General features: G+C 54.1%; 1 protein-coding gene across 2 annotated transcripts in view; it reads left to right on the top strand.

Moving 5' to 3' along the window:
• Positions 1–11,541, top strand: part of LRP5 (low density lipoprotein receptor-related protein 5) — a 105,172-nt gene that overhangs the window by 1,315 nt on the left and 92,316 nt on the right. For both annotated transcript variants that reach the window (XM_011942322.1, XM_011942321.1), the window contains exon 2: positions 8,987–9,184. Coding sequence is in view for 1 of the 2 variants with exons in the window: in XM_011942321.1 (XP_011797711.1) it covers positions 8,991–9,184 (194 nt within the window). In the remaining variant the exon portion in view is untranslated. The remainder of the gene's footprint in view (positions 1–8,986; positions 9,185–11,541) is intronic.

Raw genomic sequence — 11,541 nt, 5'->3', positions numbered from 1 at the left:
TGCCTCAGCCTCCCAAGTAGCTGGGATTACAGGCGCCCACCACCATGCCCAGCTAATTTTTGTATTTTTGGAAGACATGGGGTTTCACCAGGGTGGCCAGGCTGGTCTCGAACTCCTGACCCCAGGTGATCCACCCACCTTGGCCTCCCAAAGTGCTGGGATTACAGGCGTGAGCCACCACGCCTGGCTCATAGTTACGTTCCTTTTTAAAACTTGCATGTCTGTTGGGGTTGGCTGTGGGTCTGAATGGTTAAACACATCTTTGCTGTGTGTATGGTGGGTGGCCTGGGAAGTGCAGACTCTCAGGCAGGTGGAATTTGCACCTTCTCCTGGCTTTCTAACTGCATTGGCTGAAAAAGTGCAGCTCCTTGTCTGGAAGCAGAACCTGCTGGGAGTGGTTCTTGGGTCTGTTCTGGAAGCTGCCCTGTGTCCTCCTCCGCTCCTCGTCTGGCTGAGTTCACCTGGGCCCTTGAAGGCTCAGGGCCTGGCCATGATCCCAGGTGGGGAGAGGGTGGGTGGCAGGAAAGCTAAGAACCTCCTTAGAGTCGAAGTCCGGGGTGGAGAGTTTAAGGGGAGGTGGCCCCACTCCACTGGCCAGCTAGGCCAGGTCACCCCAGACTCCCAAGCAGAGGGAACAGTTTGCTTGGATGCCCGTTGTCCCTCCTTCGTCCCTCCTCTTGCAGCCTGGGAGTGACTCTGGGGGCCATACACACACCCTTACCTGGGCTGTGCTGAGCCCTGGCCCTTGCTGACCTGTCAGGTTCTGTGCTGAGTTTGCATCAGAACTGGTTGGCAGAGGTCTCTGACTAGAACACAGGAGCCTTTCCCTGCCACTCCCAGGCTCAGTTGGAAGCCCTTTGCCTGTTAGTTCATACAGTGTCACCACAGTCTCAGCACTCCCAGCCTGGACCTCACCGGATGAGGGGCCGGCCTAGATCTTCTTTGTACAGTGGCACGATCTCGGCTCACTACAACCTCCACCTCCCAGGTTCAAGCGATTCTCCTGCCTCAGCCTCCTGAGTAGCTGTTATTACAGGCGTGCACCACCACACCTGGCTAGTTTTTGTGTTTTTAGTAGAGACAGGGTTTTGCCAGGCTGGTTTCAAACTCCTAATCTCAAGTGATCCACCGGCCTCGGCCTTCCAAAGTGCTGGGATTGCAGGTGTGAGCCACTGCGCCCAGCCTGACCTAGATCTTCTAGATTAGAAAGCCCCAGGAGTGGGCAGCTACGCATCCAGGCCTGCCACAGGAGCGCACCCGCCCTCCTCCCTGAAGTCAGGGCTCTGGGAGCCCTTCCCTTTTCCGTGCCCTGTGGGACAGTGTCCAGACTCTGGAGTAGGACCGAAGACCCCTGGGCTCTAGTCCTGAGGCCACCAACTCGCTGTTGCCTGTCGCAGTGACCTCCCCCTGACTCCCATGGCGCTGGCTGCAGGAGCCGGGCGGGAGGGGCTGGTTGCCATTCCCTGGAGATGCACGACCCTGCAGATGCCCTTCCTCTGGGCCTGCCCGGGGTAGTGGGAATGAGAGTGTCCTCACCAAGGCTGGGGTTTGGGAGCTGGGGAAGCAGAGTGCCATGGTGGCCAAGTTCATCTCTTTGCTCTGTGCGGTGACTTAGGAAGCCATTGACTGGCTTCTGACGAGCATGGGAAGGGCTGGAGCCTTTCAGAGCCCAACAGGTTTGTGTGAGAGCCAGGTGTGTGTGTCTGAGCAACTGAGTGTGGGAGTGGGAGGATGTGAGCCTGTGTGTGTGTGTGTGTGCGCGCGCGAGCACACACGCGCATACGTGTCAGCCTCTGTGCGTGTGTGTGCACATGTGTGTGAGCGGGTATTTGTATGCTTGTGCGAGTGAGTGTGCACGCGTGATTATGCATGCACGTGTATGTGCCTGTGTGAGCGAGTATGTGCGCGAGAGTGTCTGCATCTGAACCAGTCTGTGTGTAAGTACGGGGTACCAGTAGGGGTGGGACGCGGTGGAATTTATGGCCAAAGTATTTTTTTTTTTTTTTTTTGAGACGGAGTCTCGCTCTGTTGCCCGGGCTGGAGTACAGTGACCGGATCTCAGCTCACTGCAAGCTCCGCCTCCCGGGTTTATGCCATTCTCCTGCCTCAGCCTCCCGAGTAGCTGGGATTACAGGCGCCCGCCACATCGCCCAGCTAGTTTTTTTGTATTTTTAGTAGAGACGGGGTTTCACCGTGTTAGCCAGGATGGTCTTGATCTCCTGACCTTGTGATCCGCCCGTCTCGGCCTCCCAAAGTGCTAGGATTACAGGCTTGAGCCACCGCGCCCGGCCTGGCCAAAGTATTTTGAGTCCCTGAGGTCAGGCCAGAGCAGCCTCATGCCCCCACCAACTGAGAAGTGCCCCTGGCCTCCCAGGGGTGCTGTGCTGGGCAACCACTTATCCCTGGAGCCTCTCTTATGCCCTCGCTGCCCTCCGAGTGGGCTGGGCACCTACAGCTGCCCAGGAGCCAGCTGACTTCCAGGGCGGCCTCTGTTCCTCCTGGTGAACTGTCACCCTCTCAGCCCTCTCCCCCTGCACTGTGGCTCCAGGAGCCGTGGGGTTACTGACCTTTTTGGAAGGGTCGGCTGGTGTAGCAGTCTCTCTGGCTTGGACGGGGCATCTGCAGTGGTGGGAGAGGCCAAAGATAGCAGCCTGCTGGAAGCCTTCTCCCAGGGCCGGCCTGCGGTTGCTCACCAGTGGCTGCCGTGGCCATTGTGTTGCTGGGACCTGTGCTCCTCCCATCCTTGCGTTCCCTCACAGTGTGGGTCGCTGCAGCTCCTTCACCTCCCAACCAGGCATCCACCCACATTTGTGAACCCTTGTGCACTGGTCCTGCTCCCCATGCAGCAGGTATAGCCCTGTCTCTGACCCTTTCAGTGGATGGGAGGAGACAGTAAATGAATAGTATTTGAGAGGGATGTGTGTGGGGGGAGATAAAGCCATGCCTGGGTGCTGTGGCGAGGGGCTTCTCTCGGAGCTCAGGTGCCGGGCTCTTGGTGACTTTTGAGCCGAGACTGGAAGCAGCCATCTGGCTATCTGGGAGCGGCGCCATCCAGGCAGAGGAATCAGCCAGTGCAAACCCTGGGCTGGTTTGGGGCGGGGCCTGTTTGAGGGGCTGTAGCAGAATATAGGGGAACAGGGGCCAAGGTGTGAGGAGAGGGCACATCAGGTCTTGAGCAGGGGAGGTGCCAGGTCTGACTCGTGCTGGAGAGCATCCCCTGGTGGCTGGAGCGAGAGTGAGCTGTGGTGTGGGTGGCGTCGGGGCAGGAGCAACGTCCACAGTTATTACCAGGATCCTGGTGACAGAAAGCAGCAGCGGGGAGACCTCACTTGTGGGGGTAAGGAGTGGTGAGATTTGGGATCTGTTCTGAAGAGAAAGACAACTGAATTTGCTGGCACTCTGCATGTGGGTTCGATAGAAAGATGAGACAAGGGCCGGGCGCGGTGGCTCAAGCCTGTAATCCTAGCACTTTGGGAGGCCGAGATGGGCGGATCACGAGGTCAGGAGATAGAGAGCATCCTGGCTAACACGGTGAAACCCCGTCTCTACTAAAAAAATACAAAACACTAGCCGGGCGACGTGGCGGGTGCCTGTAGTCCCAGCTACTCGGGAGGTGAGGCAGGAGAATGGCGTAAACCCAGGAGGCGGAGCTTGCAGTTAGCTGAGATCCGGCCACTGCACTCCAGCCTGGGCGACAGAGAGAGACTCTGTCTCAAAAAAAAAAAAAAAAAAGATTAAGGATGGCACGGTGCCACTCTGTGCCTCACTATCCCTGTCTGTACGTCATATGGAAAACACCAAGAACAGTTTGTGAGTTCAACAAATGTTAGCTGTCGTTATAGTAAAAATGCCCTTTCCTCAACACCAGAAGTCCAGTCTCCATGCCTGCATGGTTTTCTCTTTTTACTTCCTTATGGCTTTTGCCATGTTGGTTGGGAGGTGCTAGGTGCTCTTTTGGGAGGTGCATGATGCTCAGTTGGAGGTGCTAGGTGCTCGGTTGGAAGGTAATTGGTACTTGGTGGGGAGGTGCTTGACACTTGGTTGGGAGTTGTTGGTGTCCAGTTGAGAGGTGCTAGGTGCTTGGTTGGGGGGTATTAGATTGAGAGGTGCTTGGCACTTGGTTGGGAGGTGCTTGGTGCTAGGTCGGGAGGCGATCAGTTAGGAAGTGCTAGATGCTCTGTTGGGAGGTGCATGATGCTCAGTTGGGAGGTGCTAGACACTTGGTTGGGAGGTAATTGGTACTTGGTTGGGAGGTGCTTGGCGCTTGGTTGGGAGTAGTTGGTGTCCAGTTGAGAGGTGCTAGGTTGGGAGGTATTAGATTGGGAGGTGCTTGGCAGTTGGTTGGGAGGTACTTGGTGCTTGGTTGGGAGATGCTAGACCCTTGATTAGGAGTAGTCTTTCCTGTGCTCAGATTTGAGCTGACTTTGCCTGCATCATCTTTGGGAGCCAGCCATCACTGTTTGGCTCTGGCTTTTCTTAACCATTTGAAATGAAATGATTCCTTTACTGAAGTGCTTGCCTCTAAATTCTCTCCCAGAAGCCCTCCCCAGGATCGCACCTGTGGCTGTTCACTCCCACCCCTGCCCCTGGGGCAAAGTTGACCTTAGTGTTGATTCCTGGGCCTCTCCCCACACGCTCCCTTTGCTCCAGTCATTTGAATGAGAGAGTGAAAACAGTGGCATGCCAGCTCCCACTCATCAGATCCGGTGATGCTGATGACACCAGCCATGGTCCTACCCTGAGGTGCTGACTGTCCCTTTAGGCTCCATGTCACTGGAGGGGGAGAGGGAGAGGATTCCAGCCTGTCACAGCGCCCGTGGGCAGCAACCCCCACTCCGCTCGCCAAATACTGACTTGAATAGTGGTCCTCAGGCAGAAGTGTGGGCGCTGAGTCCTGGGGCAGGACCACTGTCCTGAGAGTGGGGATTTTGTCCTCTGTCCTGGCCACAGGCACAAAGTTGCAGGAGCATCTTGGCCTTCCTCCCGGCCCTGCTAGAGCCCCCGTCATCTCCTGTGCCCTCCTGCAGTGCTGTCCCTCAGCAGGGTCCTTCCTCAGAGGAGGGGGTTCCTGCCCTGGCCATCATCAGGAAGGGAGTCTCTGGGTCCGAGCGTCCCCCTCAGTGTGCACGTGGCCAAAAGGATCAAGAGCCCTGCAATCAGGGGGGCCCCTCCCGAGACTCGACTTGGTTGCAGTTTCAGCAACGCAGGTGGCCCTGCGCAGATGTCAAGGCAGGGTTGGGGGAAGGCACGTCCCTCCCAGTGCTAGGATGCCCACATGGGTGGCAGAGTGGGCTCTGGGGATGACCCTCTGGCCCCTGAGGATCTGGGGCCCGAAAGACACTGGCTTAGCATGGGAGGAGGCACCGGCCTGTACCAGCCTGACAAGGGGCTGCAGTGGCCCCCGGGTCTCAAATTAAAGCCAGGGTGAAACCCAACCCCCTCTTTAAAATGCAAAATGGCCCTTCCCTAAAATAACACACAGCCACAACCGCAGCTGGCTCTGCACGAAGGCCATGCTGCAGCGCTTGTCTTCGGAAGTCGATTTTCCTCCGTGGAATTTGGCTGGGCTTGTGGTAGCATTTGAGACTCTGCAAGAGCACATCCACGCCAACCAGTCTCTGGTCACCGACTGGCTCGCCAATTCCCCATTTAAGGAAACCAGCAGGCCTCTGTTATGAAACTCGGGGAAAGAATGTGAATTATGCTCCATGCGTAGGCCCCTGCTCCTGCACGTTTTCCAGCTTTTTCCATGGGCCACGGTGGGGTGTTTGGGGAAGGCCTGTGTGGGTCCCCTCCAACTCCAGACTGATGCCCCTGACACCTTCTTAGGAGGTGGCAGGGGTTCTGGGCTCTGTCCGGGCTCTTAGGGGTCGGGGACGTGCAGGTAAAGCAAGGCGTCTACCCCAGGCGCGCGGGAGGCTTCACTGGGCTGGCTGCCAGCACCTTGGAGTCCCAGGCTGCCAGGAAAAGTTCACCCACACCCGGGCTTTGCTGGCGAAGGGTGAGTCATATGATGGCCTGGCTCAGGCCCTCAACAGACACCAAATGTATTCCCAGAGCTGCCGCTTAGCGCCTATAACCTGGGACAGGCCAGGCTTTTAGGGACTCAGTTTTCTCATCTGTCTAATGGGAATAGCAATTCCCAGCTTCCCTGTGTTGGCTGGGTTCTCACTAGATGCACAGGAGACAGCAGCTTGAGAGGGACTGTTTGAAGAGCTGTTCCATGTGATGCCCCTCTTATCCTGTCCCCATGGAGAGGGGCTTGGTGATGGCAGCTGGGCACGGTCACCCTCTGCAGGCAGGATGGTACATTTGGTTGGAGGCTCCTGTGCCCTCATTCTTATTGATCTTGTCACAAGAGCCCCTCTGGAAGGTGGAGATGGTGCTTGCTCGGGAATGACACTGCTTAGGGAAGCAAGGCCTCCTGGATGGAGTGGCCCCGTGGTGCACCTGAGGCTCCCGAGGCCACAGAGTGCCATGGTGGGGGAGGAGGTGGCTGTGCGTCTGTCATTTGCCTCTTCTGCTGGATGGAGATCCCCAGAGGGCAAAGCAGGGCTTGTTCTTCCTGTGTCCCGGGGTCACTCTCATGCCCGGCTTGGGTGAGCTGGCTGTTTCTAAATCAGTTGCTAAGGCCAAGAGGAATGGGGTTTGCCGCCCACCTCAGGAAGAAGGGAGCAAGGGAGTCAGCACCATTTTACATGGACCAAGAGTGGGAGGAGGCTCCTCAGAGGACATTCTGGGCACTGTCCCCTTTCTCTGCTGAGAAGGGTGGACAAAACACAATAGCTCTGCCAGCTCTTGTGTCCTGTGGCTCGTCCCAACTGGCTGGGATGGGAACTGAGTCCTCCAAGCTGGTGTGGTTCCCCTCTGGTCTCCGCTGAGAGCCACTCCCAGCCTCTGGGCATATACCCTGTGGTCACCTCCAAACAGGGCACACTGGGTAGTGGTGGGGGTGGGACCTGCCATCCCAGACCTGGTGTAGGGCACATTGTCTCTGCTCAGTTTGTCCTGGTTCATTGGCCAGAGATCAAGTAAGGGCGCCCTGAGGACGTGCTTGTTTCTCATGGATGGGTGATGCTTGTCTCTTGGGAACATGGAGAAGCAAACTCACATTACCCATAGACCTACCCAGGAACAGCTGCAGCTGCAGGTTCAGGCTCCATGGGTTTTATTCTTTTTTTTTTTTGGAGACGGAGTCTAGCTCTGTCGCCCAGGCTGGAGTGCAGTGGCGCGATCTCAGCTCACTGCAAGCTCCGCCTCCCGGGTTTACGCCATTCTCCTGCCTCAGCCTCCTGAGTAGCTGGGACTACAGGCGCCCGCCATCTCGCCCGGCTAGTTTTTTTGTATTTTTTAGTAGAGACGGGGTTTCACCGTGTAGCTCAGGATGGTCTCGATCTCCTGACCTCGTGATCCACCCGTCTCGGCCTCCCAAAGTGCTGGGATTACAGGCTTGAGCCACCGCGCCCGGCCTTTTTTTTTTTTTTTTTTTTAGGCAGGGTCTCACTCTGTCATCCAGGCTGGAGTACAGTGGTGCAGTCACAGCTCACTGTAGCCTCGACCTCCCAGGGCTCAAGGGATCCTCCCACGTCAACCTCCCAAGTAGCTGGGACTACAAGTGTGTGCCACCATGCCCAGCTAATTTTTTTTAATTTTTATTTTTTGTAGAGACGGAATTTTGCCATGTTGCCCAGGGTGGCTCAAGTGACCCACCCACCTCAGCCTCCCAAAGTACTGGAATTACAGGTGCGAGCCACCGTGCCTGGTCATGTTTTGTTGTTTTTAAATAGACTTAATTTTTTCAAACAGTTGTAGGTTCACAGCAAAATTGATGAGCAACAGGTACTGAGTTCCTATATATCCCTGTCCTCACACCCACACAGTCTCCCCAACTGTCAGCATGCTATGCAGGGTGGTACATTTGTTACAACTAATGAAAGCCAGCTGACGCACCATCACCCAAAATCCATGTTTACACGAGGGTTCGCCCTTGGTTTGTACATTCTTAGTTTAGACAGATGAATAAGGACATGCACCCACCATTCCATGTCACACAGGATAGTTCCACTGCCCTGATTTTCTGTGCTCCACTCATTCATCCCTCTCCTCTCCAACTCCTGGCAACCACCTGATGCTTTACTGTGTCTGTGTTTTTGCTTTTTCCAGAGTGTCATAGAGTTGGACTCATACAGACTGGCTCTTTCACCTACTAATATGCATTTAAGTTTCCTCCATGTCTTTTCATGGCTTGATAGATCATTTCTTTCTTTCTTTCTTTTTTTTTTTTTTGAGACAGAGTCTTGCTCTGTCGCCCAGGCTGGAGTGCAATGGTGCAATCTCTGCTCACTGCAACCTTCCCCTCCCAGATTCAGATGATTCTCCTGCCTCAGCCTCCTGAATAGCTGGGACTACAGGCGCATGCTACCATGCCTGGTTAATTTTTTGTATTTTTAGTAAAGACGAGGTTTTACTGTGTTAGCCAGGATGGTCTTAATCTCCCGACCTCGTGATCCGCCTGCCTTGGCCTCTCAAAGTGCTGAGATTACAGGCGTGAGTCACCGCGCCCGGCCGATAGCTCATTTCTTTTTAGCACTAAATAATCTTCCATCCTGCATGTTTTGAATTGCCTTTTAGAGATTCATTTACAGCATTTTCATGGTAGCAAAAAAATCAGAAATAACCCAAAGTTATTTTAAAAAGTTACATCACAGTACACTATGCAATCGTCAAAAGAACAAGGAATCTTTCTATTCACGAGAAGGGAAGGTGCCCAGAATTTACTGTTAACTGAGAACAAGTTGGAAATAGTATATTTTGATTGCCCAACTTAAGGCAGGAATACATGAAACCCTACCTGTTGGTTATTTCTGGTGGGTGAGATTTTAGGGCAAGTTCACTGTCTATTGTTTCATGTCTGCATCTGTGTAGACAAAAACAAAAAAACAGATCTGTGTTAGCTGCTTCTCCTCTTGCCCTGCCCCCATCACAGGTACATGTACTGGACAGATTGGGGCGAGACGCCCCGGATCGAGCGGGCGGGGATGGACGGCAGCACCCGGAAGATCATTGTGGACTCGGACATTTACTGGCCCAATGGACTGACCATTGACCTAGAGGAGCAGAAGCTCTACTGGGCCGATGCCAAGCTCAGCTTCATCCACCGTGCCAATCTAGATGGCTCGTTCCGGTAGGTACCCGTGCAGTCCTGGGGCACCCCCTTCCTCTTTGTCCCCAGGGCTTTTGAATGTGTTTCTTCTTAACTCAGGCCTACAGACTCTTCTCTGAGACTCTGGGAACCTGAGACATGCAGGACTTCTCAGAACTTGGAACAGCGTCAAGGTCTGGGTGGCACTTGCCCCCAGCCCTTGAATATTTCTATAGCAGATGTGGCATGTTCATTCTAAGTAGGACAGAAAAGACCATCTATAGCCCACACCTATGCACAGTTTTTAACTTTTTTTAAACTTTGTTTTTTTGAGACAGAGTCTCACTCTTTCACCCAGGCTGGAGTGCAATGGCATAGTCTCAGCTCGCTGCAGCCTCTACCTCCCAGGCTCAAGTGATCCTCCTGCCTTGGCCTCCCGAGTAGCTAGTTCTACAGGAGTGCGCCACCACACCTGGCGAATTTTTGTATTTGTGGTAGAGACAGGGTCTCACATGTTGCTCAGGCTGGTCTCCTAAGCTTAAGGGGCCCTCCCTCTCAGCTCCCAGGGTGCTGGGATTACAGGCATGAGCCACCGTGCTGTCCTATGCACCAAATGAGGTTTTATCACCAAATGAGCATCAAAAGCTTTCCGTCTTCAGAGTGTTTTGGATTTTGGAATTGTTGGGGAGGGCTTGTGGCCCAGCAGGGTTGTGAACAGTAACCCTGTCACACACATCCCCACCCTGGCCCTACCCCAGCTCAGGTATCTTGAGGGCAGCAGCTGGAGCTGTCTCAGTTATTGCTGCATTCCCCAGTCTCACCAGGCGGCCATCCACATGGTCAGTGCTCTATAAAATGGGCCAAGAATGAGTAGGAAGGGTTTTCCCCTTGTTGGGTAATTGCTTTTAGAGCTTTCTGGTCAGTGTAGCTACACAGCCCTGTACTTAATTACCTCTTAGAGAAACATCCCCTGTGTGTACAGGTGAAAGGCAGTTTCTTCACTGACCAAGTACTGCCTGCTGCTGGCCCTGTGTGCCAGGGGTCAGGGATCCTCCTGGGACGGCAGACCCCGTTCCTGCCCTAGTGGAGCTCCTGGCCCAGGCTGGGATGTGGCAGGTATCCATGCAGAGGGCAGTAGTGACTGCATGGGAGGACTCAGTGGCTGGATTTCTGCAAACACAGGCCAACACCCACATAAACAGACTTGAGGGCCTGGGCAGCTTTGCTCCACGTTCGCCAGGCTTCGTGTGTTAGTTATCCATTGCTGTGTAACAAAACAGCCCACAACTTAACAGCCTGAAACAGCAAGCAGGTTTTTTATGGGGAGGGGGTCAGCAATGAGGAGTGGATTAGCTGGGTGGTTCTGGCTCAGGATGTGACCGGAGGGTACACTCAAGCTCCTGACTGGCGCCTCAGTCATCTGGAGGTTCGAGTGAGGCCGGGACATCCACTTCCAAGCTCATTCTCAGGGCAAGAGGCCTTGGTTTCTCCTGTTCCTCTTATGCTGAGCCACACATCTCTTTTGGGCTGGTTTGAAAATATCCTGTTGTCCCTGGAAGTGCAGACGGGTGGGTCTGGTTTGAGATTTGGAAATGTGGTTACCCCGTAGACTGTGGTTCTTGGGAGCTGAGTGATCTTACAGTTACGAAGGGTGGATGAGAGGATAGAAAGACTGCGGCTGGGAGTGCCCTGGTCAAAGGATGGTAACAGGGGACAGTGAGGGTGATGGCAGTTGAAATATGCTAATGGTGGTGGCAGTGACAAACCCTTCCGTAGCACTTACTGTTTTCCGGGGACATTTATCAGCTCATTTAATGCTCACACCAACTCTATGAGACGTTTGCTATTATATTTTATTTTTATTTATATTTTTATTGTTTTGAGGCAGGGTCTCGCTTTGTCCCCCTGGCTGGACTGCATTGGCATGATCATGGTTCACTGCAGCCTCGACCTCTTTTTTTATTCGTTTGTTGTTGTTGTTGTTGTTGTTGTTTTTCTTTTTGAGATGGAGCCTCGCTCTGTCCCCCAGGCTGGAGTGCAGTGGCACCATCTCAGCTCACTGCAACCTCCACCTCCCAGGTTCCAGCGATTCTCCTGCCTCAACCTCCCAAGTAGCTGGGATTACAGGTGCACACCACCACGTCTGGCAAATGTTTGTATTTTTTTAGTAGGGATGAGATTTCACCATGTTGGCCGGGTTGGTCTTGAACTCCAGATCACAAGTGATCCGTCCACCTGAGCCTCCCAAAGTGCTGGGATTACAGGTGTGAGCCACTGCATCTGGACACAGCCTGGACTTCTTGGGCTCAAGTGGTCCTCCCACCTCAGCCTCCCAAGTAGCTGAGACCACAGGCACGTACCACCATGCCTGGCTAATTTTTTTGGTTTTTTTTTTTTTT

The sequence above is a fragment of the Colobus angolensis genome, unplaced genomic scaffold (assembly GCF_000951035.1).
Source record: "Colobus angolensis palliatus isolate OR3802 unplaced genomic scaffold, Cang.pa_1.0 Scaffold21, whole genome shotgun sequence".
NCBI classification, from domain to species: domain Eukaryota; kingdom Metazoa; phylum Chordata; class Mammalia; order Primates; family Cercopithecidae; genus Colobus; species Colobus angolensis.
The sequence above is the reverse complement of the archived record's forward strand: the minus strand, read 5'-3'. Positions and strand labels throughout refer to the sequence as shown.